The following is a 26,589-nucleotide window of genomic DNA, read 5'->3' on the forward strand; positions in this document are numbered from 1 at the left end:
ATCTGAATAAAGAACCAACTATCCTAATGCTGAAGGATAGGCTGATCTATTGGATTTGCTAATGACAGTATGTTCATTTCTAGTGGGTCACATATAATGTTAACTATGGAAAATTTAAGGGATTTTTCCAGTGGTAATTTTAATTACATAAAATTTTCCTATCATGCACTAAGTTTAGAGCCTTGCTACTTACACATAAGGGATGAATCTATTTTTATTTCTTAGAAAACAAGGATTAAAACATGAACTCAATATACAATGTTCCTAAGGAAAAAAAAAAAAGGCAGGACAGAGAAATGAAGGTTTGCCGCAAGCAGCAGGTAGCCAAGTGGCTTCCAGCCAGTCGTCCACATAAATAAACAAACAGGGATGTTTCTAAGAGCCCACGTAATAATAAAATATTGACACTACATTTCTAGAAAGGAGCACTAAATTCCCATTATCATTTGAAATATGAATATTCCCTAGAAGATGGTAGTAAATATTATCTTCATCTCTGAATGAGGAAACGGCGGTCTGGAGTCCAGAGAAACGGAGAACAACTCAGCTAAGGGTACTGTGATTCAAGTTGCTGGGGGCACAAAGATTAACACTTGGTGCTTCATGCATTTTCCAAGCTGTCCACAATCACAAAAGACAGCAGTGACTGGAATATCAAAGCAGATTCTCTCTTGTGTGACAGTCACAAAGAATACTTAGGGCAGAGCAGGATGGTATAGGGCAGAAACAGCTGGAGGACTTCTACAGCATGAACAATGCAGCAAGTAAAAATAGGAAAAAACTAATCCCAGATATGTTAACCCTCAAAAATAGATACAGATCTTTAATTTAAAATAGAGAAAGTTTATTCATGGAGAAAACAGTTACAGAACACCCTTGGGGCTTTTTTAGTCCAACAATTAAAATTGTATTTAAAAAGTCAACAGGAAGAGTTTAGACCTAAAAGAAATCCGGAGAAACTCCTATTCCCCTTTCCTTGGATTTAGGTATACTTTATCTTTTAGGCAAGACAGACAACTATGATTGATTTCTTTTCTAGGAGATGAGATGTCTAGTTCTGCTATCTTAATGTGTATAGGACTCTTTTGTGAAGGCCAGAAAAGCTGGAAGAGAAAATCGCAGACTCTGAGGATGGCTAGTAGGATGAAAGGGAGGCGAACAGTTGGCTCTTGGAAGCACAATCTAACCACAAATCACCAGATGGGGTAGTCGCAGGGGCTTAACGTTATGTTTCCCATTAATAAAATCTGAGGTATTTAATAAAGCTCCATTAATGTGGAAACTCACTTCTACCTCCCCCAGAGGTAACGGCAGAGGCTGAGAGGGCTGTTCTGGAAGGTCAAAGCTCCTTGGACTTCTCACGTACATTAGTGCCAACACCTAACCAGACTGGACCATAGCAAACGGTCTCTGAGCAGAGTGATGAATTGCTTTCCTCTTCAGGATGGGTTCCAAGGCAACAGTGTGATCGATGATGAGTTTTTCCCTGTTTTTGGCTTGGCTTGGTGCTGAAGTCTACAGCAATACAAAAAGTGTGGTCATTTACTTAAGACCTGCCTGAGCAAAAGAACGGGCTCTCCAAGTCTCAGCTGTCAGGGTTTAATTTTGCTCGTTTTACTTGGCTATTCTCATCATCCAGATGGCAGAAACCTTCTGTGGTGATGTCTCTTTTCTTCTCCTCTGTGGGTTCCGAAGGGAAGTCCTGGTCTATGGCCAATACCTGTCGGACAGTCATGTTAACACGAGCCGTTTTCAAGTAGCTGGTGCATACCTGCCAGTCCTCCTCAGAGCAGGGCTCTACCACTGAGTCTCTGGGGAGGACAGCTGGGAGAGGCGTTTCCAGGCAGCAAGGCAGGCCTTCCCCCTGAGAACTTGGGAGGACCCTTGGGACTGCATGGTTCAACAGGCGGCTGAAACCTGACATTACCATGATGTCACCGCTGTGCATAAACATGGCCGTGGGGGCTTCATCTCTTTTGAGACCACCCAGGAGAAAGATAGCAGACTGTCCGAAGCTATGAGAAAATAAGTAAAACAATACACAGTAGTAAGTTTCTGTTACTAACCGTGGCTGGGAAAGTTATTGCCAACTGTACTTTTTTCTAATTTCAGCCTGATATTTATTGCTTGCACATCCTTTTCAAGCTGTGCTAAGACCCTTCTCTTCTGGCTTGTGTAAGTGACCAACCCATGATCTGCTGCTTACACTTATAATAGCCCACAGTACTGCTGCAAAATAAAATTTAAAGCAGTTAAACAAGTAGATTAAAAATTTTAGTATTACCCATATAAATTTTAGTGATGCACTTTTTAAAAAAAATTTTTAATGTTTATTTATTTTTGAGAGAGAGAGAGAGAGAGAGAGAATGCGCACGAGAGGCGTAGAGAGAGGGGGAGACACAGAATCTGAAGCAGGCTCCAGGCTCCGAGCTGTGAACACAGAACCTGACGTGGGGCTTGAATCCACAAACCATGAGACCATAACCTGAGCTAAAGCCAGATGCTTAACCGACTGAGCCACCCAGGTGCCCTGTGTGACGCACTTTCAAGATTTAAGCCTTCCAATAAACTGAGTCCTTTACTATATTTATCATGCTTGTTCACTTTAAAGATAGGACAATTAATAAAAGACTCTGTTCAGGCACTTTATTTGTGAGATACAGGTATAGCACTTTGCCCAATTTCATGTATGTTTAGGGAGACAAGGCGAGTAAACTACTCGGGGTTCTGTGCTTTCTCTTCCCTAGTCCAAACAGGTCGCTCACTTTGCCTTACAGCCTTCCACTGCCTATTCCACACACCACTGACGATACCTGTCAATACAAAAGGCAGATTCCACACATCTTAAACAGAAATATAACTGTAATTTGGTCATTACTCTTAAGGACTAGGCAAATTTTACTTATAACACTGTTAAGATGCCCAAGAGTAAAAGATTAGAGAGTCCAACCATTTCTTAAAGTTATAGCTTTTATTTATTTATTTTAGCTTAAAAACGCCTTAAAAAAGGAATGAAGTTTTAGGCAGTAATCCCAAATCCCTGGAACCAGCTTACCTGAAAGACAGCAGGGGTTTGGAGTGATCTAGTTCAGATCTGTCTACATGGATTCCCAGAGTGGAGTCCAATCGGTAGTAATTTAGGATGCCTGCCTCGGCTCGGAAACCCTGAAATCCACAGGCTGCGGCTACTTGCTCTGAGAGGAAAGCCAGGTCAGAAGGGAAAGGTGTATAATGATCGGCTGAGTATTTCTTTGATAAAAGTAGGGAAAATAAGAAAAATAAACAATGATCTCAGGAAAATAGGAAACTGTGGCAGAAAATTAATTACCGCTTTAAAATGATCTAACTTACATGTAATTCTAACACAGCATGATTTATCCATCTGTTTTTGAGGCATCCGGTAATCTTATAATGAGACATTCAAAATACTGAGCACCTGACATGAATAGTCACTTCTCTAAACAAGACATCCAGATGGCCAACAGGCACATGAAAAGATGCTCAATGTCAGTCCTCATCAGGGAAATACAAATCAAAACCACACTGAGATATCACCTCACACCAGTCAGAGTGGCTAAAATGAACAAATCAGGAGACTATAGATGCTGGAGAGGATGTGGAGAAATGGGAACCCTCTTGCACTCTTGGTGAGAATGCAATCTGGTGCAGCCGCTCTGGAAAAGTGTGGAGGCTCCTCAAAAAATTAAAAATAGATCTACCTTCTGATTGAGCACTAGCACTGCTAGGAATTTACTCAAGGGATACAGGAGTGCTGATGCACAGGGGCACTTGTACCCCAATGTTTATAGCAGCACTTTCAACAATAGCCAAATTATGGAAAGAGCCTAAATGTCCATCAACTGATGAATGGATAAAGAAGTTGTGGTTTATATACATAATGGAATACTACTTGGCAATGAGAAAGAATGAAATATGGCCTTTTGTAGCAATGTGGATGGAACTGGAGAGTGTTATGCTAAGTGAAATAAGTCAAACAGAGAAAGACAGATACCACATGTTTTCACTCTTATGTGCATCCTGAGAAACTTAACAGAAGACCATGGGGGAGGGGATGGGGAAAAAAAGTTACAGAGAAGGGAAGGAGGCAAACCATAAGAGACTCTTAAAAACTGAGAATAAACTGAGGGTTGATGGGGGATGGGAGGGAGGGGAAAGTGGGTGATGGGTACTGAGGGCACCTGTTGGGATGAGCACTGGGTGTTGTATGGAAACCAATTTGACAATAAATTTCATATTAAAAATAAACAAACCATTAAAAAAAAAGAAAAACAAAATACTGAGCACCTATAACATGGCAGGCACCATGTCATGCAGTGATAAATTAAACAAGTTCACCCTGTATGGAGTCTATACATGAAACAATTATTATGTCTCTCTCTGGTATACTTTAATCCCAAATAGGATCATTCTCTTAAGATAAAAGAGCAACTCGGGGTGCCTGGGTGGCTCAGTCGGTTGAGTGTCCGACTTCGGCTCAGGTCGTGATCTCACGGTTTGTGAGTTCGAGCCCCGCGTTGGGCTCTGTGCTGAAAGGTCAGAGCCTGGAGCCTGCTTCTGCTTCTGTGTCTCCCTCTCTCTCTGCCCCTAACCCACTCTCATTCTGTCTCTGTCAAAAATAAATAAACATTAAAAAAAAAAAAAAAAAAAAGATAAAAGAGCAACTCAAAACTGTCACTGCCAAGAGGTACATGATGACTAAATGTAATGTGATGTCCTGGAACAGAAAAAGGACATCAGTTAAAAACTAAGAAAACTGAGGGGCGCCAGGGTGGCTCAGTTGGTTAAATAGCCAACTTTAGCTCAGGTCATGATTTTGCAGTTCATGAGTTCGAGCCCCGTGTCAGGCTCTGTGCTGAAAGCTCAGAGCCTGGAGCCTGCTTTGGATTCTGTGTCTCCCTTTCTCTTTGCCCCTCCCCCACTCACCCTCTGTCTCTCAAAAATAAATAAACATTAAAAAAATCTAAGAAAATTGAATGAAAAGCTAAGGAAATGTGAATGAAATATGGACTTCACCATTATAATAATGTATTAATATTGGTTCATTAGGTAAGACAAAGATACCATAATAATGTAAGATGTTAATAATAGGGAAAACTGGGTGTAAGGTATATGAGAACTCTGTACTATCTTTTCAACTTTTCTGCAAATCTAAAACTATTCTAAAATACAAAGCTTATTAAAAAAAAAAAGCAACTCAAACATGATAGCCAGTTTGGTTTTAGGACCTTCAGCCCATATATGGCCTACTGCCAATTTTACTGGTCAATTTGACGAGATGCCATGCTCAAAACTTTGGAACTGAAACTGACTTATACCGTGGCCAAGGCGGGACCTTAAAATGGAAGTAATTTTCAGCATTCATCTCTCTGAACTGTTTTTAGCACATAAAGATCACAAATATCCTTCTCTTAAAAAAAAAAAAAAAAGGGGCGCCTGGGTGGCGCAGTCGGTTAAGCGTCCGACTTCAGCCAGGTCACGATCTCGCGGTCCGTGAGTTCGAGCCCCGCGTCGGGCTCTGGGCTGATGGCTCAGAGCCTGGAGCCTGTTTCCGATTCTGTGTCTCCCTTTCTCTCTGCCCCTCCCCCGTTCATGCTCTGTCTCTCTCTGTCCCAAAAATAAATAAACATTGAAAAAAAAAAATTAAAAAAAAAAAAAAAAAAAAAAAAGAGGCCAGAAGACTCTTTCTCTCCAAAACCCAGCAATTCAGGAGCACGTCAAGGTGGTAGACGAGGGTGAGGGCTACCCCAGTGAGGTAAGCCTGCAGCAGCCCCAATCCCCTTTGTCTCGCTGCTGCTCTCACATCGCCCTTTGCCCAATCAACCTCAAAATGATTAGAAAACCCACTTCTGTCTTAAATCTCCGCGAGTGTCCTGATGTACCCCAGCTGTAGCAAAGCTCTGGAGAGAATGTATTTACTTTGGCCAGAAGTGAGCTTTAATTTCAGGTTAAGGATGTGATAAGTCTTTGATGGATGGGCAAGTCTCCTCAGTTGAAATTTCTCTTTTATTTTTTCCTTCTCCTTTTCCTGAACCGTAAATAAGAGTTCCTATTTATTCTTGAAGAGAACTTTAAGGGATTTTCTCCACCCTTTCAAGTTTCAGTTCTTCACAAGATCAACTACTCAGAGCCGCTGTTCCAACACAAGGCTGGCTGTGCTGTGATCAAAGAAGTGCCTTTGTGGGCTTCTAACTCCATCCAAACTGTCTATCCACTAGTCTTCTTATGTCTCTTCCACTTTTCTCTGCTTACTCATTTAGTTTCTGGTAATTTTTCACTCCACATTTTTCTTAGTAAATGAGAGTACCTTTAAGTCCTGGGGGAATAACAGTACCACCAATAAAAATAACATCATAAAAAACAATGAGCTAACATTTACTGTGTTAATGCATTTAACTGCACAGAACAGCCTAGCACTGCTGTTATGCGGGCATTGAGCCTCTGACTCTCACACCCACCTTATGAGGTAGGCACTATCCTATTCAATATTGAATACTGAATATTCATATTCAATCCTGGGCTGGCTAAGCCAGAAAGAATCACAGGCTATTTCCCCAAACACAGATATCTATATTTCCACTGAATCTGCATCACTGAAAGTAAGAATTATATCATGAACATTTCTGAGCAACATTTATCCTTATTTTGAGCAGTTAAATGTATTTGTTAATAAGCTGGTTTCACTGAAACTATGGAGCTTTTAGAAAGTAACTAGTTAGTGGGAAGATGGGTCTATACCATTCTGTTTATTCAGTTTATTCTAAGAATTAGTCCTTCCACTTGGTGGCAAACATCTCATGGAGACAGGCTGCCAGTGATAAAGGAGGAACTTTTGGAAGCAGAGAGGTCAGGAAAGGAAATTGTACTTTAAGAAAAGAGAACTTTGTTAACTGTAGGACATTTTTTCCCATCTGTGTCTTACTCAGACCTTATATAGCAGGCAAAGGTGTCTTTTTTGAGTTCATGGAAAAGTACACCAGAAGTATATGGAGCTCCTTTTTTTACACCAAATAGGTATCATGTAGAAAATACAGGCTCTTAGCATAACACTCTCTAGTTCCAACCACATTGCTACAAAAGGCCGTATTTCATTCTTTCTCATTGCCAAGTAGTATTCCATTGTGTATATAAACCACAACTTCTTTATCCATTCGTCAGTTGATGGACATTTAGGCTCTTTCCATAATTTGGCTTTTGTTGAAAGTGCTGTTATAAACATTGGGGTACAAGTGCCCCTGTGCATCAGCACTCCTGTATCCCTTGAGTAAATTCCTAGCAGTGCTATTGGTGGGTCAGAGGGTAGATCTATTTTTAATTTTTTGAGGAACCTCCACACTGTTTTCCATGGTGGCTGCACCAGTTTGCATTCCCACCAACAGTGCAAGAGGGTTCCCGTTTCTCCACATCCTCTCCAGCATCTATAGTCTCCTGATTTGTTCATTTTAGCCACTCTGACTGGTGTGAGAATGTATCTCAGTGTGGTTTTGATTTGTATTTCCCTGACGAGGAGTGATGTTGAGAAAGACAGATACCATGTGTTTTCACTCTTATGTGGATCCTGAGAAACTTAACATAGGACTATGGGGGAGGGGAAGGAAGAAAAAAAAAAAGAGAGGGAGGGAGCCAAATCATAAGAGACTCTTAAAAACTGAGAATAAACTGAGGGTTGTTGGGGGGTGGGAGGGAGGGGAAAGTGGGTGATGGGCACTGAGGAGGGCACCTGTTGGGATGAGCACTGGTGTTTATATGGAAACCAATTTGACAATAAATTTCATATAAAAAAAAAAAGAAATTGCCAGGGTTCATATCCATCCTAACCAATGATGTACTTTCCACACAATCACTCAAAGTATATAAGTCAAATCATCTACCAATTCTAGATGATCTTCTTTGCTGTCAAATTTATTAAAATCTGTGCTTTTGCTTAAAGACCTCTGGTAGACAAAGACAATGTATAAAGATATATCTATAACTATAAACATATCTCAACATGTATTAAATTATTTGACGGAAAAAAAAAGAAAATACAGGCTCAACAAACACTAAACAATAATGGAAATAAAGATTTTAATTGAGAATTGTCCTTAAATACAATAAAGAAAAATCTATATCCCTGAAATGTACTTAGAGCACCAATGACTTCTGATGAAATAATATAACATAAGGGCATTTGAAGAAGAAATTTCATCCTGGGAAAAATTACTCATTCCTCTTGAGATACTGTTATCAAGAGGATTTTAAGAGACAGATGAAAGAGATCCCTGCACAAATGGATAATCTGATACTTTAAAATAGTGGCCAGGAAGAAATCCAATCACTGAGCCCAAGGAGTGTAAAAAGTGGAAGACAATGGAATTAGCAAGAAAATGTGAATACCTTACTGTCCCAGTTATAATGGTAGCCTAGGGTCACCCAGCGCAACTTCTCTAGTAAACTTCGGGGTCTCCGTTTATTCACTTCCTTAAGCCTGTGAAGATTAGGGACAAAAGAGGATTGAATTATTCACCTCAATTGGCAGCAAAGTCCCTCTGCCTGGAGTAAATCTGCTTTCCTTGGTATAAGCTGTTGGCCACGATCTTGATAGGAAAAATGAGAAAAGACAAATGAGCTGACCAAGAATATAATAACACTAAAAAAACATGTTAGCATCTCTCATTTTCAGTCCTTGTTCTAAATCCTCTGCTAAACGGGATCAATTTTAAGTGGCAAGTCTCCGGCATCTCAATAATGACAAAATAAGAATAACAACAGAAATGTTTTTACCCATCCACTGGAAATGGGACCACAGACACTACGGGTAATTGAAAAATTGGCTAACAGAGCATGTTCTATTTGGTTTGCTAAAAGTGGGGTATGATTAATCATAGGTATCACTATGTCTAATGATGGTGGCTTCCCAGAATTATAGGTTGGGGGAGAAAGTTTGGCAAGATATAGTATACAACCAAAAATAACTGGTTTAACAAGATTTCTTTAACCCTATAAAACAGCTTAGATAATTGAGGCTTAGCTAACAATTAAGGACCACTGTAATTGATTTGGTTCCGGACATCCATTTCAAAACACAAGGGGTTTCTGTAAAACAGAGAGATGCACTTCTGCAATTACATCCTGTCTCATCAAATCTATGGTATTAACTATGTTTTTCCTTTTCTTTTAATGTTTATTTATTTTTGAGAGAGAGAGACAGAGGTCAAGCAGGGGAGGGGCAGAGAGAGAGAGGGTGACACAGAATCCGAAGCAGGCTCCAGGCTCTGAGTTGTCAGCACAGAACCTGACGCAGGGCTTGAACTCACGAACTGCAAGATCATGACCTGAGCTGAAGTTGGACACTTAACCTACTTGAGCCACCCAGGCACCTCACCTACTCTTTTTCTAAAGAGGAAAAAGCTTCTTTGACTTACCTCTGAATACCTAAAAATGCAAGAATGCTAGGCCTAGTAATTTTAGTATTTTTTTTCCTATGTGATTTATATCATCAATTGATCGAATTTTTTTTGGTCCCAAAACCACTCGTGTTTAAAAAGAAAAGATTAAACTGCTTTAAGGAGTTTATATTTGACAAGAGATGACAGATAAGTATAAGAAGAAAAAATGAGGGGAAAATTCAAGGCAGTATAAAATCTGTACTAAACTGAACATCACAAGACTTTGAAGGACAATAGAATTAAGAAAAAAGGAGAGCTCAAAGTTAGCTGTCTAATCAGTTAAGGCTTCATGGCAGAGTTGGGAGTTGAACAAGGCATTGAAGAATGGCCAGCACTTAAACAGGAATTGGAGCAGTGGGCAATACAGGCATACGACATGAGCAGAAGCAAAGGATTTATTAGAGACTCACACTGTTAAGTGGCACTCGTCTTGATGTTTGACAGAGTTTACAGAATAGATGCTATCTGTCCTCACAGAGTTTACATTCTAAGAAAGACACCATGACACAGATATACATCAAGACCAGCAGCTAAAAGGAATGGAACACCGATTTATTTAGGACAGCAGTGCAGAAAAGAAACACAGCAGATCTGACTGCTATCCTTTGAAAGGCCTGGTCATTGGCAAGCATCTGGAACTCGGAATTTGGGGAGGTTCACACCGTTCCCAGAACTGCTGCTCATTGGGCCTAAACTTTTTCTGCAAAATAATAAGGTTTACGTTAAACACCAGCTTCCTTCTGGGAGTCTAGAATTTTGATATATGTCAGACAGAGACTGTCAATGTGACCAACCCCTAGTCAAAACCTGGGCACTGAGCTTCCCGGGTAGACAACATTTCAAATTTGTCACAACTTGTTATCGGGGGAATTAAGCACACCTTGTGTGACTTCACTGGGAGAAAACCCTGGAAGCTTGAGGCTGGTTTTCCCAGGACTCTGCTCAATTCATCTTTTCCCTTCACTGATTGTGCTCTGTATTCTTTGAACTGGAATAAATCCTATCCATGAAGACAACTATATCGTGAGCCCTGCTGGTGAATCACTAAACTCAGGTAAGGTCTCAGGGACACTTGGCATGAGAAAAAATGGATAACTAGTAACAATTTAGGGGAAACAACATGTAAGCTTGGCCAGTTACTGCCACTATCTGGGATGAACAGTTATCATGCAGAATGACCATACATTATTTAAATTTTCTACATTTAAAAACTAAAAACTGAAAGAAAAAAAAAAAAGGAATGCACAGTTACTAACACAACCTGAATTCTATCTATGTGTCTTCAACTAAAGGCACAGATAAAAGAACTCCCTAATGATCCCCCAGGAGAATACAATCTATCTTACTAGACTTGAGACAGAAAAATAAGAACCTCTTATTTCTGGACTCAAGTGAATCTGATGTATCAGTGTGTATGCCACTTAGTTTCTGCCAAGTGGTTTCCAAATTTTAATGCTCATGAGAATCATCTAGAGGGCTTGTTAAAATTTGCATGGCTGGGCCCAGGCCTACAAATTCTGATTCAGCAGGTCTAGGGTGGAGCCTAAGAATCTGAATCTCTAAGTTCCCAAAGTGATGCTGATGCTGATGAATCAGGGGCCATACTTTGGGAAACACTATTTCAGCCAAAATTAAAAAACAAAACAAAATACCTTCCATCTTTCTAGATCAATAAAAGATCATTTTATTCTTGATGAGAAACCCATACTATTATACTAAAACTAGACCAGGGGTGCCTGGGTGGCTTAGTCGGTTAGTCAGACTCTTGATTTCAGCTTAGGTCATGATCTCATGGTTCATGAGATCAAGCCCTGTGTGGGGCTCTGTGCTGTCAGCTTGGGATTCTCTTCCCCACTCTCTCTTTCTTAAAATAAATAAACACTAAAAACAACAACAACTAAAACAAAAACTAGACCAGGGCACCTGGGTGGCTCAGCTGGTTAAGCATTGGACTCTTGATTTCAGCTCAGGTCATGATCCCAGGGTTGTGGGGTCGAGCCTTGCACTGGGCTCTGCGCTGTTGGAGCCTGTTTAGTATTCTCTCTCTCCCTCCCTCTGCCCCTCTCCCTGACTCGTGTGCTCCAAAAAAAATAAAATACAGGGAAATTAATTAAAAACAAACAAAAGCCCCCAAAACTAGGGGCGCCTGGGTGGCTCAGTCTGACTTTGGCTCATGTCATGATCTCATGGTTCATGAGTGCAAGCCCTGCATCAGGTTCTATGCTGATAGCTCAGAGCCTGGAGACTGATTTGGATTCTGTGTCTTCCTCTCTCTCTGCCCTCCCCTGAGCACACTCTGTCCCTCTCAAAAATAAATAAACTTAAAAAAACAAAACAAAACAAAACAAAACAACCCAACAACCTAAACCCCCCCCCCCCAAATCCCAAACTAGACCAATCTGAACAAATAAAGATAACAACAATGCAACTCTGAATATTTCCCTCCATGACAACAACTTTCTGTTCTTCCTCTCCTAGTCTCTCACATCCATTAAACCTAAGGTTCCACCTCCTGTTCTCAGAACTCCATTTTCTCAGAATTTGAGTGCTTCCAGTTGTCTCCCTTCTCAACCTAAACCTCACAGTCAAACCCTGAACATGGACATCCAGTTAATTCCATCTGGACTGCCAACACTGTTTGGCTATCTTGCAAATATTTACTCTCAGTTAATCTACCTTCTGTTCTAAACCTTCAGCATCCATCTTAAGTTGTGAGTCCTGCTCTTACTCCCTTTGAGGACAACAAGAGTCCAGAGGCCTGAGCAAAAGATCCAGTGAGCAACTTTGAGCTTTCTCTCCCACACCTCTAAACTTTGCATAATCTTTACTCTGTCCTTCCCTCCCTCCTGGTTTCAGCAGGGGTTCTACTTCTTTCCTCGAAGGCCAATTCTACACCTATGTTGCCTCCCATTTCCCTGACACAGCCTCAGAGACATTCCTTCATTCATCACCTTTCTGCTCCTATTTTCCAGTCTTCCTCTGCACTTTGGTCTTTCTCTTGATCTGTAGAAATGTTCAACACTTCCACATACTTAAGAAAAAACAACAAGCATCTTCTTAACTTAACCTCTTAGTCGAGTACCCTGCCTATGTCCCATTTCCTTCCGCCCCACCTCTCTCCTTCCCTTCACAATCGAACCTTCCCAAAAGGACTGCACAGTGGCCACCCTCACTGCAACGTGACTTCTGCTTCCACCACTCCACCAAAAGTAGTTTCTTAATTTCAAGTACACTACTTAATTGTCCTTAGGCCTACTGACATGGTTGGCCCTTCTTTTATTCTGGAAACATTTTCCTGTCTTGACTTCTAATAGCATTCCCCCAACCCAAGCTGATACTTTCTAGAGCTAATGGCTTTCTTTTCTCTGTATGTTTTCCACTAAACAAACAATCACATCCATTCTCATTGCTTCATTAGTCTTTTTTTTTTTTTTAAAGTAAACTCTATGCCCAATGTGGGGCTTGGACTCATGACCCCAACATCAAGAGTTGCACACTCTACTGACTGAGCCAGCCACGTACCATGCTATACTATGGTCTTTATGTAGAACCCCCACATCTCCCTCTCTGACTTCACTCCTAAACTCAGTTCCATGTTTCCAGAGGGATACTGGACATACTTACCTGGATACTCCACAGGCATTTCAGAAACATGAATCTCTAACTACACTAAGGATTGTCTCTGCTCCTTCTTCTCTTCCTCTAATCCTATTTCCATTAAAAATCTTAGATTATAATGTTACAATGAATGTGGAGGTGTAGTTATCTTTTCGAGACAATGTTTTCGTTTCCTCTGGAGATATACCCAGCTGTGGAACAGCTGCACCCTCTGGTAGTCCTATTTTTTATTTTTGAGGAACCTCTACAGTTTTACACAAATAACTGCAGTATTATTTGTAACAGCCAAGACAAAGAAACAACCTTAGTGTCCACCGATGAATGAATGGATAAAGAAAATGTGATACACAACCCATACACGACTATTATTCAGCCATAAAAAAGGAAATCCTGCCATGTGTGACAACATGAACCTCGAGGGCACTGTGCTAAGTGAAATGTCAGACGGGGAAAGACAAATACTGTGTGATCTTACTCATACGCAGAATCTAAAAAATCCAAACCTGCAGAAACCGAGAAGACTGAAGGTGCCAAAGGTAGGAACGGGTGCGTGTGGGCGAGATGAGTGAATGTGGTCAAAAAGTGAAAACTTCCAGCTATAGGAAAGTAAGTGCTGGGGATGCAATGTACAGCATGGTGACTATAGCTAACAATGCTGTATTGTGTATTTGCCAAGAGAGCAGATCTTAAAGGTCTCATCACAAGGAAAATAAATTATAACTCTGTAAGGTGACTGTTGTTAACTTATTATAGTAATCATTCTGCAATATATACACATATCAAATTGCTATGTTGTACACCCTGAACTAATAAAATGTACATCAATTATATCAATAGTACTGGAAAAAAAACTCACAACAAAAACCTCAGTTTTGCCCTATTATCCATGGATAATCCTTAACTTCTTGTCTCTTGATTCGCATAATCTCTTGGTCAGCAAGCCTTGTTAACAATGTCTTTTCCAGACCTTTATCATCTTGTGCATGGATTATTAAGCTAGATTTTTTTAAAATGTTTTATTTTTGAGAAAGAGAGAGAGAGAGAGAGAGAGAGAGAGAGAGAAGAGAGAGAAAGCATGTACGCGTGTGGAGTAGGGGCAGAGAGGGGGGACAGAGGATCCGAAACAGGATCCATGCTGACAGCACAAAGCCCAATGTGCGGCTCGAACTCACAAACCGAACTGAACCGTGAGATCATGACCTGAGCTGAAGTCAGATGCTTAACCAACTGAACCACCCAGGTGCCTCTAAGCTAAATTCTTAATTGTGTTTTTTCCAACAACTGTATTTTCAGTCCATTTTCCTCATGGTATAAGAAGTATCTTTCTAAAGTGAAAAATCGGTTACTAATCTTGATGAACTCCCACTGTTTATAGGACAAAGTCCACACTTTGCCATAAGGCATGCAACCCCCCTTATAATGTGGTTCTAATTCACTTTTCTGGTTTCACCTCCAAGCATTCCCCACAGGGAGGGTCCATTTTTCATGGCTGTGCCTTTGGCCATACACTTTTCTCTACTGTCATGTTCTCTCTCCTCTTCTACTCTTTGTACAGCAGATTTTTCTGACTTGCACACACTTTAACCTCCCTTCTTCTTCAGGGAAACTGTTTTCTAGTTTCAGTCTCTCCCTCTACTGTGCCCCACAGCATCTTCCTCAACTCACTTACATGGCTTATTCATCTATAAATTCTGTATGTAAGTACTTGAAATCCTTCTTTAATTAGTCCCTTCCTCAAAGGCAGGGAGTGAATTTTAATCTCCGTATCTGTGCTAGCATCAAGTATTTCCAAAAACACAAGTAGAGAAGTTAACAAATTAATGAAAATAAAGTGGGAAGATACTATACAATCTTCAATTGATCCTTCTCAAATTCAGCATGTTTTTATCAGGCTAACTGAGAGAATATCAACTTAGTTAAAATAATATTTAAAGAACACCTTCTAAAATATATAAAGAACCGTGGTTGGTATCAAGGTTACAAACTTTTCAAAATCTGGGGCGGGGGAAGGGCCACGGTAGTGGAGAGAAGTGCTTGATGACTGGATTCACTCTAATAAATGCTTATAATAAATAGCACCACAAAGTTTTAAAGGAGTAGAAAAGGAGAAGGGATTAATTCTGCTTCCACACTGAGAACATTAATGGAAAAAACTTTCACATATACAAAAAGAGGTGCAAAGTATTTCAAAAGCTAACTTAAGGAATAAAGCAACGTTGCTTCATTTAAATTAGTACTTCCCCTTGTCTTATTCTTTAAAGTTGTTTTTGAATAGATAATATATTCACAAAATTCAAACGGTGTAAGAAAGGATCCACTAATTCCACAAATACTTATTGGCAATTACATGCACTGAAGAAAACAAACAGAAGGCAAGAAGATAAAGAGTGAGGGAAAATGGGGTACTATTTTTAACTTGGTAAGGAAATCATCTCTTATAAGATGATGAGATCCAAACACCTAAAGGAAGGAAGTCATTGGTTACCTAAGGGAAGAGCTTTCCAGGTAGACGGAACAGCTTACACAATGAATCTGAGCATTTCTCACGTGTTTAAGGGAACAGCATGGACGCCACTACAGCTGGAGGACAATAAATGAAAAGGAATGGTAGGAGAGTAGGTTGGAGAGGTGGCTGGTGGCTGGATCACCAAGGCCTTGTAGACCATGGTAAAGACTTCTGATTTTATTCTAAATATAATGGAGTTGCATTAACAACAAATTTTCACTGGCCTTTGTTCCTGGTTCTTGGGAGAGAGCTTTTAAATCACTGGAGTTTCCAGGGGTACCTGGGTGGCTCAGTCAGTTAAGTGTCTGACTCTTGATTTCAGCTTAGGTCATGAGCTCACGGTTCTTGAGTTCAAGCCCTGCACCAGGCTCTGCACTGACAGTTTGGAACCTGCTTGGGATTCCCCCCTCCCTGCCCCCACCTTGCTTGCGTGCTATCTTTGCCAAAATAAATAAACGAAAACTTAAAAAAAAAATTCCCTGGAATTTCCAGGAGGAAAAGAAGTATCTTTGTTATTCACAGTGGGCCCTAGGACCACAGCTAAGTTAACGCTAAAGTGATGACTCAGGATATGAGCTTATGAGGCTAGGAAAACCAACTATATGATTAGAGGGGTTGAGACTTTTAGTCAAGTGGTATTAGCTAAATAAACCCAAGGGGCTGAGTAGGGGGCTAGAGACTGAGTTAAACCATAGGGCTAATAATTCAGTCGTGCCTAAGTAGTGAAACTCCAACAAAAAACTGAATGCTAGGTTTGGGAGAGCTTCCTAGGAGGGTGACACATCCTGAGTCCATGGAAAGAGGACATGGAAGTTCTGCATTCAGAACCCTCCCAGACACTGCCCTACATGTTGATTCACTGGATGATCCTGATTTGTATCCTTTATAATAAACTAAATTCCTAAGTATAATCTTTCTTAAATTCTGTGAGTCATTCTAGTGAGTTATGAACCTGAGAGGGTTATGGGAACTTCCCTGAATTTGTAACCAGTTGGTCAGATGTGTGGGTAGCCTGGGGAATCTCCCAAACTTGTGGCTACAGTCTGAAGTGAGGGTGATTTGCTTGGAGACCATGCCCTCAACCTGTGACATCCTTGTCGACTCTGGATGGTTGTATCAAAGGTGAACTGCAGTACTGTAGATCAGAAACTATAAGAGAAGTGATGTGATTTCTATACTAATTAGAAAACAGATGGAAGGGGCTCCTGGGTGGCTCATTCGGTTAAGTATCTGACCTTTGATTTTAGCTCAGGTCATGATCCCAGGGTCATGGGATTGAGCCCCACGTCAGGCTCTGCACTGGGCGTCGGTCCTGCTTAAGATCTCTCTCCCTCTCCTGCTGCCCTCCTCCCTTGCTCCCACTCTCTCTAAAAGAAAAAAGAAAACAGATTGAAGAGGCATGAAAACAGACACAGGGCGACAGGTTAGGAGGCTGATGCAGTAAATGATGGTGGCTGTGATGCAGATGCTGAAAAATGATTTTATTTATTATGATTGTAGCCCTACTATATTTACTATAGGGTCAGATTTAAGATCTCTGAGTGGCTGCATAGTGGCTGCGTTGTACTGCTAGGTATGTCATACTTGATTAACCCGATCTCTTGCTGAGAGAAACTTAGGTTATTTCTCATTATTTCCTGTTACGAACAATGCTGCAATGAAGATGCTTATACCTATTATAATCTTGTGCAAGAATCTCTAGCTATTCACTCACAATAAACTCTGAACAAAACACAGAATTGAGGTGCCCTAATTTTGTGAACAGATCTATTTTTCCCTCTAAGTTCAAGTATTTCTTCTTCATTTCCTACTTAAAAAGTTTCTTCTTCCCTGACCACAGAAACCTAGAAGATTAAAATGGAAAGGATCCTTAGAGATCCTCTAGTTCAATGGTTCTCAATGTGGATGTTATGGTCAAAAATCCAAATCTCTAGGGAAATCTTGTATGACAGACCCTCTCCCTTTCTCATATGCTCTGGGAAAGCAGGGGAAGCTGGCATGTACTGTCTAGGTGACTATAATCCAACCACCTGAAATGGCTTCTCCAATCTAATTCCTTTGTTTCCCAGAAGAGGAAGCTGAAACACATATCACACAATGACAGAAGGAGAACTAGCGTCCTAACTGATTTTCAACCACCAGCAATGTCTGAGACTATCAATTTCTTCCAACCCATGACAACAGAAGACAGGACCACCACATTTTAAATTTTTGCTAATTTACTAGAGAATTAATTAGTAGCTAATTAGTAGAAAAAAAATCTCACCATTGTTTACTGGATGATTTATTAAAGAGGTTCATCTAAACTATCTTAAAAGATGACATTGGGATTTCTGCAGTTATTTGTCTGAAGAAAGAAAAATCAATTACTTGAAAACACAGGCTGGTTTAGCAGCAAACTCTAACCATGATCTTCCTTTAGTTTACTCTCAATTCTAAACAAGATACCATTAAAAGCTTTACGATGGTTTTTCCCACTGCTCCTGACTTTACCATAGCCTGCAGACCAAGAAGATGTTAAAGGAAAACCAATGAATTTTAAGTTTTCCTTTCCCGTTTCAACTTAAGGAAATCTTATTTCCCCTATTAGAAGTAACATGACAATTTCTGAAAGCTGCACTATTAGTGACCCTAAGTCCAAACAACACACAAAACCAGTGTAATGGTTTTAATGGGCTGTTCTAAACATTTCTCACAATTCTCTTGTTTAATCCTCATGCTATTAAATGAGGAAAGGACTACCATAAGGCATAGAAAGGTTAAGAAACTTGCTCAAGTTTACACACCTAGTTCAAGTCGCAGAGCTGGGATGTGAACACAGGTGATCAGACTCTAGACCTAGTGCTCTACATCACTGCACCCTTTACAATCTGGCCCTTAATTTTTCTGCTTCATCTTTTGCCAATTCTATCCATGACTTTCAGGAAGCACCTTTTATAAACTACCTCCAGTCTAGCCACCTGAATGGCTATTTCCATATCTTATAAACTGTATCTCTGTGCCTGTTTATTTTATGTCTCTGCCATCAGCTAACCTACAAATTCCTTGAAAGCAGGAATTGTGTCTTGTCTTTGAATCTCTAACACCCAAGCACAGTATCTGACACACAGTAGAAATCCAATAGGTATTTGTTGAATCAATACATGAACTGTACTCCCACATCCTGTACTACTTTTTCACAGAACTTATTCTGCCTTGAATATTCCCTCTTTGCTTAGGCTGCTTTCTCTACCCCAAACAGCTTTTCTGCTCTTCTGACAGGCAAACTCCTAATCATTTTTGAAGACCCAGTTCAAATCAACAGAGAAAAAAGAGGATAAAAGACCTAATTAAAATATAATTTTTTTCAGGGCACCTGGGTGGCTCGTTTAAGTGTCCAACTTTGGCTCAGGTCATGATCTCATGGTTTGTGGGTTTGAGCCCTGCATTGGACTCTGTGCTGACAGATCAGAGCCTGGGGCCTGCTTCAGATTCTGTGTCTCCCTCTCTCTCTGCCCCTCCCCTGCTCACGCTCTGTCACTCTCAAAAATAAATAAACGTTACAAGAAAAAATTTTAAAAAATAGTAATGATTTTTTCTTCTTTGACATCTCTTTCTTGCCTAGAGGAATTATTTCTCCCTCTGGCCCCCACAGTATTTTTCTAAACACCTATCATAATACTTTCTAAGCTTCCTTATAATTATTCCTGTTGACACTGAGTTGCTGCCATAGACTATGCATTCTTGAGTACAAGGACACTGTCCTATGTGTCTTTGTATCTCCAATGCTTAGCCTCATGTCTGGTATACAACTAACCCTCAATAAGAATTTGTGGTATGATAGGATGTCTGGCTGGCTCAGCCAATAGAGCATGTGACTCTTGATCTCAGGGTCATGAGTTCGAGGCCCATGCTGGGTATAGAGATTACTTTAAAATAAAAAAAAACTGTGAATGAATAAATGGTGATACTACATTAAGGTGCAAATGTTAGTTCTCAAGAGGAATAACTAATCCATCATAAAACTGCTAGTAGCAGTGACTTCATCTAGGAGAGTGGAAACCAATAGCTTTTAGTGTTAATTTTTTCAGAATATCACAAATCTTCAAAGGAACTCACTTTATTTTTTTTAAAAAGATTTTATTTTTTTAAGTAATCTCTACACCCAATGCTGGGCTCAAACTTACAATCCTGAGATTAAGAGTCACATGCTCTATGAAATGAAGAGGCAAGGTGACCCTGGAACTCACTTTAAGCAGAAAAAGGGCTGAAGCTGAATGAAAATGGACCAGCTGATGAGTAAGGAGGATGAACTTGAGATCCAAGTTATAAGCAAATCTTTTTTTTTATGTTTATTTATTTTTGAGAGAGAAAAATAAATGATGAACCTAAAACAGATCTCAGTTTAATAGAACTGTCAAAGTGTCTGTCCAAATGTTCCCAGGGAAAAGAAAATAATTGTGCCATATTTGCATGGGAACGAGGGGAAAACACGTCAGTCACATTCACTGAATTGTTCTGGAGTAGTTCCTATAAAGATGTGCAGTGACCTGAGCTGAATACGAACACTTACCTCAGAAACTCTTTGCTCTGTTCCCAGAGGTCTTGGGTCTCTTCTTTAGTCATGTGTTTGTCCAGGTTACACACATTAGGTTTCTGGGAATATAACTTAAGACACTGCTTCACCCAGTGCCACTGGTAACCTGGGAGGAAGGGGTTTGGGATAAAAATAAATCCTACACAAAAGATGGGTGGGGAAAGAAGGAGAGGAGAAAATTCTCCATCAGTTATATTTAGATAATTTATTTTTGTTGACATCCTTATACCCATTACCGTATTATTTATGCCCCATACCCTTTGCTCATGCTTCGTGGCTTCCGCATGTATAAGCAAATGTTCTCCTTTCTATCCTCCAATTTTAGAGAAAGGGGGGAGAGAAACAAATTCTTAAGAGAAACAAATATTCCACAACTATCAACCATGTTACCCCTAAGCAAACCCTAGAAGTGAAAATGCCAAAAGTCACTCCTCAAATGCACCAGGCATTTATCACTTACAGAGGTGGTAATCCCTTTCTGCAACAGCGGTCTTTGTGGTATCTCAGTGTTCCACCTTGGCCTTTTTTGTTTTCTAATATCTGGCTAACAACAGTTATGTTAAATTCTCTCAGTTAAAATAATTGGTGTGATTTCTGCCTCCCAATTGAAATCTGACAGAACAGCGAAGAAAGATGATATATACATCTGCTCACATGGCAGGATGCAAATACCTCCAGCACCTGTGCTGAAAGGATCTTCTGTGACCTTGAAAGTAATCTAATGTCGTTTTTCTCCTGGATAAATGAGGAATAACAATAACGAACAGGAATCCAATGCACGGTAAGGATCCATTCATTGAACATTCAACAAACACATACTATGTACTTTCTGAAACCCCTGGAGACAGGACAGCAGAGACAGTGATGCAGACAATGAATGCCCTGCAGAAGCCTGGCTATGAAGGGAACAAAGGCTGAGGAGCAGTCACAGAGGAATGAAGAATTTAAGGGGAAAATTTATGGTTTTTAGGGTTTGGAAAGACCTAAGCATGCTTACAGATTATGAGGAAAGAACCAGCAAAGAGGAACTGGTTGAACACAAAAAGAGGAAAAGAGCAGAGCAAGGTTTTGAAAGCTGGAAGAGGTAAAAGAAAGTGGGAACTTTTGATAAGCGCCCCCCCACCCCAAAAGAAAAAGAAAGAGAGGTGAAGGGACTGGCTTTGAATGGGAGGAGCTTTTCCTCCTCTAAAATTGGAGGACAGGAGTGAGAACATTTGTTTCTGAACGTGGAAACCACTTTTGCATTTCACATACAGGCAAAATTCTCCAAATAATTTCAGAGGTGATAGGGGATTGTCAATATTTTGAGAGAGGAGAAAAATATGAAAAATACCCCAACAACCTACCATCTATCAGCATTGATTATAACATTCCCCAAAATATCAAATGAAGAATACCTCTGACTTAGTGTCAGGAAAATAAAGACCTCTTTAGGCAGTCCACTCTAGACAACTGTTGATTTCCTTTAATGAATTAAACTTTGCCTTTTAATTTTCACATATTGATCTTAGGTTCGGACTCACAGAGCAACCCCAAATTAGTTTCTTATTCTTCTTCAAAAATACCTCTAGCTTTAAGGATAACATTTAATGCTCATTTCCTGTGTGCCAGGCATGGATCAAAGTACTTTACATGCACTCACATTTAATCTTCATAATAACCTTACAAAGCTGGTATGTTTTTTCATATATTTTGCATACCAGGCAACTGAGGCCAAGAGAGATTAAGAAACTTGCCCAAGGTCATATTGGATGGTTAGAGCCACAACATGAAGCCAGGTAGCCTCATGTCAGAACCTAGGCCTTAACCAGCCCTTTGTGTGTATGGCAACCTTTCAAATGTTGGATGCTGTCAGGTTCCTTCTCAGGTTTACTCTTCCCCAGACTCAATCTTCAAACTCATGACCCTCCCGCTCATTCTTGTAAGGACAGGTTGTGGTTGCTCAGGTTCCTTTATAACAAGCAGAATCCAGAAATAAACACAATCCTTCTGATCAAGCCTGAATAAGAAGACACTGTCATCTCCCATGTTCTGGACATTACACTTCTATTTAATGCAGCTTACAATGGCAGGGAAGATAAAGTCTCTAAGGACATAATGAGGTACCAACTCACAAAATGTGGCTTAAATGTGAAATCCTAGAAAACCTCAAAATCAAGTATACCCATTTGGACAACAGAAAATGAGAGTGGGGTTGGTAACTTTGTAGTCTGAACAAACTTTTTGTTCCCGTTTTGTTAAGGGAAAAAGGCATAGCAACAGAGAAACACAGCCTTGAAAACAGGAGGTAAGCTTGAAAGGTAAAAGGCAGCCTTCAAGAAAAGTACATAAAAGACTGCTGGTGATGCATGCTCTCATTTACTCAAACTCATGGAGAGCCGTGCTTCTGTACATAAAGCCATCATTTGACATTCATTCATTCATTTATTATTATTATTTTATTTTTGAGAGAGAGAGAAAGAGAGAGAGAGCACACGAGCATGCACACACAAGCAGGGGAGGGACAGAGGGAGAAAAACAATCTTAAGCAGGATCCACGCTCAGCACAGAGCCTGACATGGAGCTCGATCCCATGACCTGAGCTGAAATCAAGAGTTGGATGCTCAACTGAGCCACCCAGGAGCCCCTTGTTTCTTCTTTTACACATAACTAAAGTGCATGAGGTCTTTTAAAGGAAGTATTGAAGCTGTTATACTGTCCTATGTTATTAACCAATACATCAGTGATCACAATGTAGTAAGAGCTGTAACACAGATCTGGCCCGTGGTACAATGAAAATTAGTATTTCTTTTTAGGATTTTTTCTTGCTGTTAATCCATATTTGAAATCACAGATACAATGTTAACTTTATGTCCTCTCCAAGAAAAAGGATGCCAGGTAAAATATATTTGGCCAAATAAGGCATTTCTGTAATTTCTAAATAGTTCATAATCATTCAACTACAATGTCCCCATGTCCTTAACAAAAAGATTAAAGGTGTCTGGCTGGCTCAAGCAGTAGAGCATGTGACTCTTGAGCTTGCAGTTGTGAGTTCAAGCCCCATGTTGGGAATAGTTTACTCAAAAAATAACAATGAAAACATTACCCATTCTTCGTTACCATCTTAATTTCATTATCTGTAAAGTGAGCTACCCAACATTACTGAAGTTCAAAATGCTAGATTATTTAGTCTATTAGGGCTTTTGATCTCATTAACTGTAACACTTTTTTCAAAAGCTCAGCCTTAAGGACAGCAATAAATTTTAAGTTTTTTGTTTTTTTGGCCATATGAGAACATAGTCACTTTGTGACTAGAGTGACCACTATGAATTAATCTATCATTCAAAGCAGTTCTTCTCCCAGAGTAGGTGCTTGGAGTTGTGGCAGGGAGCCTAGAGTAAACATCCTTATTTTTGATTTGTACCTGGTGTCATTTCCTGCATTGAAAGGTAGGCACTACTGAATCCTGTTCTATCCTGCAGGAATGTTATATAAACGGAAATTTTAGATGAGACAGAATTTAAAAGGGGTTTGAGAGTGAAATATTTCCGTGTTTATTTTCACTCTTTGTCTGCATACTTGCTTACAACTCTTCCCCACTCTCTTCACAGCTCTGAAATTAGACAAATGATTACATGATCTTATCTTCTGGGGTCTGCTGCACTCACCAGGATAGCCTTGGAGTCCATAGGCTTGCCACTTGCTTACTGGCTGAAGTCCTGCTCTATGTGCATCATGGTCACTGACTGAAGACACACTCAGCTGAGATCTGATCACCTGACAGGAAGGAAACAGAAGTTGGAGGGCTAAAGCTACTTTGCAGGTCAGCTCTGAGAATCTCAAATTTCTAAAGTTATTTCCAGTATGAGACAAAATTCAGAGTCTTAAGTCTGGGCTCCTAAACTTAGTTCTACCACTTACTTGATGCAAGACTTCGATAAGTCACTTCTTAGAGCCTTAGTTTTCTCATCTATACACTAACAAACACTAGAAAGTAATATAAAATTAAGCAGAAATGAGAAGCAGGCCGATTTTGGCCTTCAAGACTACCTTTTTGTATGACACCACACTTTTGTGATTTCTTCCAAGACTCTAAATCATGAAAGGTGTTTGGTGTACTGAAATACCCTTAGTCAAAATGCTGCCCATCTCAGTTCAGGCTATCAGTGCTTTTGAGGCACTTATATACAGCTGGTGCTTAAACAGACCAATGAGGAACATCAGGCAGGAGAGGGTAAGAGAATGGAGAGAGTGCTCTCACCAGACAGAATAAACGTTTCAGTGAAACACTGGAAACCCTGTTTGCTGAAAGTATGATATTTATTCTTTTTTAGATGAAACTTCAAAATGAAACTCAGAGCTTTTGCCTTTGTGAATTACTTTGAAATTAAGTTTTTCAGGGGCTCATGAAGTTTTCTTTGCATATAAGAGTATCTTAGAGATGCCTTATTAAATTGGTTAAGGGATCCAACATACAGTCACTAAAGGACATTTACAAAACAAAAACCTTTATTCTTCCACTAATAATAAACTTAGGATCTTGCTTGCCTTAGAATACATCAAATGTTCTCTTCCAAAAAGACAGGATCTCTCATCCTATTAACTTCACCAAGTGTAGAGATTTCCAGAAAAAAATACCAACAAGTGGCTGGTGTATTACCAGTTTCTGTAATAAAATGGCTACCTGGAACTCTGAGAGTCTTAACCAGCTAATTTTTCCAGGTACTGATGTTTTTATTTTAAACATTTTGTAATGATTTCTTAAACAGACCATATTTAGTAATGTACTGTAATTCAGCCAACACTCCCATAGTTGAAGTAAGTTTGTGGACCTATTCTCCATGCTAAGCTAAACCAAACCTCGAAGTTTAAAAAAAAGTTCTGCTTTTTCCCTTGCCTATTAGCTGTCACTTTCTCCACTGCTCATCAGTTGCTCTCAGAGCAACTTTCTTTTCGAATTTGCGACTTTCAATCTGTTTTGAACTGGGAAACTAAATACTGAAGTTTTCATGTAGTCAATGGATAGTGTATTTATTGAATGCTTACCGTTTCAGATAGTGTGCTAGACACAATGTCCTCTTCTCAGGTGGCTTATATTCTAAAAGTATTTAAATACTGCAGCAAAATACAGGCAAAAGGAGATGAATGAGGGTCTGTCCCATGTACATTATTCTTAGAGTTCAGACTTTCTGTATGTTATTTCGACAACTCTAAGACCATTTTTGCTAGCAAATGAAGTTCCTAAAAAGTTCTAGATAAGTATGGTGTTACTACAGCATTCCAATTTTACTGAGAACTATTATTAAGCTTAGAGGGAATGCTCCATCCAGCCACCTGTGGACAACACCAAGGGCAAATTAAGGGATCAGGGATCCTCAGTGTTTTTTTTTTCAACGTTTATTTATTTTTGGGACAGAGAGACAGAGCATGAACGGGGGGGGGGGGGGGGGGGGTTGGGCAGAGAGAGAGGGAGACACAGAATCGGAAACAGGCTCCAGGCTCTGAGCCATCAGCCCAGAGCCCGACGCCGGGCTCGAACTCATGGACCGCGAGATCGTGACCTGGCTGAAGTCGGACGCTTAACCGACTGCGCCACCCAGGCGCCCCAAGGGATCCTCAGTGTTAACAGCGATTATAAAGAAATTATGCATACTATATACTATAACTCTGATTTTCCCTGTGTCCCCCTTTATGTCACTTTTCCTACTTAACATGGGGAAAGGTAGAAATAATGCATAGTGCTTGAATTCATTTGCCCTTTCCTTTCAAACGTGGAGAGATGATCTCAATCTTTCAATGCCCTTTTTCTGAGAGGTCCGGAGACGACAGGGACCTATTTTATGGACGACGGCTTAACTAACAAAATCGATCCCTCTCAGTGGTGGGGATACTCGGGTGGTTGTTTTTTTCAAGCTGCAAAGCGCTTCCCTACCGTGTAAGAACACGGTTTATGGGCTTTTACACAAACTGAAGTAGAGGCGTAAACGAACAGTTAATGTTAGGAATGAACACCAATTCCCAGGCATTCTCTGAGGCCGCAGCCAGGAAAGGCCGCGTGGAGTAACCCGGCAGCACAGCTCTTCACCGCCAAAGTGTCACTCTTCATGGACAATTCAACTCCGCGCCCACCGAGCCCGGGGACTACTCAATAACACTCAGAGAAAAGAGATGAGGTGAGGTGAGCTGTGAAGACCCTCAAAAAAGCGAGGTGAGGCGACCGGTGATGCGCGCCGCTCCTCTGTCCGTACCTTGCGGGCATCAGGCCCCGTGCCGCGGGCTGTATGGGCCGCCGAGAAGTCAATGACCGCTCCCAGGTCTGCGGAATCGGGGCGGCTCTGCCGGTAGAAGCGGAAAAGCTTCCGAAAGGCGTCCTCCCCTGGCTCGGCCGCCAACGTCACTACAGAGCCCACGGCCGCCGCCATCTTCCCCATCTCGTTGCCCGGCCTCTTCTGACCCGGAAGCAG

At 40.5% G+C, this 26,589-nt stretch overlaps 1 protein-coding gene across 2 annotated transcripts; it reads right to left on the bottom strand.

The window, feature by feature from the left end:
• Window positions 1-822: 822 nt before the first annotated feature.
• Window positions 823-26,585, bottom strand: ALKBH1 (alkB homolog 1, histone H2A dioxygenase). Of its 2 annotated transcripts, none has more exons than XM_043556734.1 (6): window positions 26,374-26,585; window positions 23,794-23,902; window positions 20,123-20,252; window positions 8,395-8,485; window positions 3,056-3,249; window positions 823-2,015 (listed from the first exon to the last, which is right to left on the bottom strand). In XM_043556734.1, the coding sequence occupies exons 1-6, from the start codon at window positions 26,554-26,556 to the stop codon at window positions 1,586-1,588; spliced, it is 1,137 nt and encodes a 378-aa protein (XP_043412669.1). In that variant the 5' UTR covers window positions 26,557-26,585; the 3' UTR covers window positions 823-1,585. The 2 variants fall into 2 exon arrangements, with proteins under 2 accessions (XP_043412669.1, XP_043412668.1); XM_043556733.1 differs by having other exon boundaries at window positions 20,123-20,285.
• Between the last annotated feature and the right edge of the window lie 4 nt (window positions 26,586-26,589).

The sequence above is a fragment of the Prionailurus bengalensis genome, chromosome B3 (genome assembly GCF_016509475.1).
Source record: "Prionailurus bengalensis isolate Pbe53 chromosome B3, Fcat_Pben_1.1_paternal_pri, whole genome shotgun sequence".
NCBI lineage: Eukaryota > Metazoa > Chordata > Mammalia > Carnivora > Felidae > Prionailurus > Prionailurus bengalensis.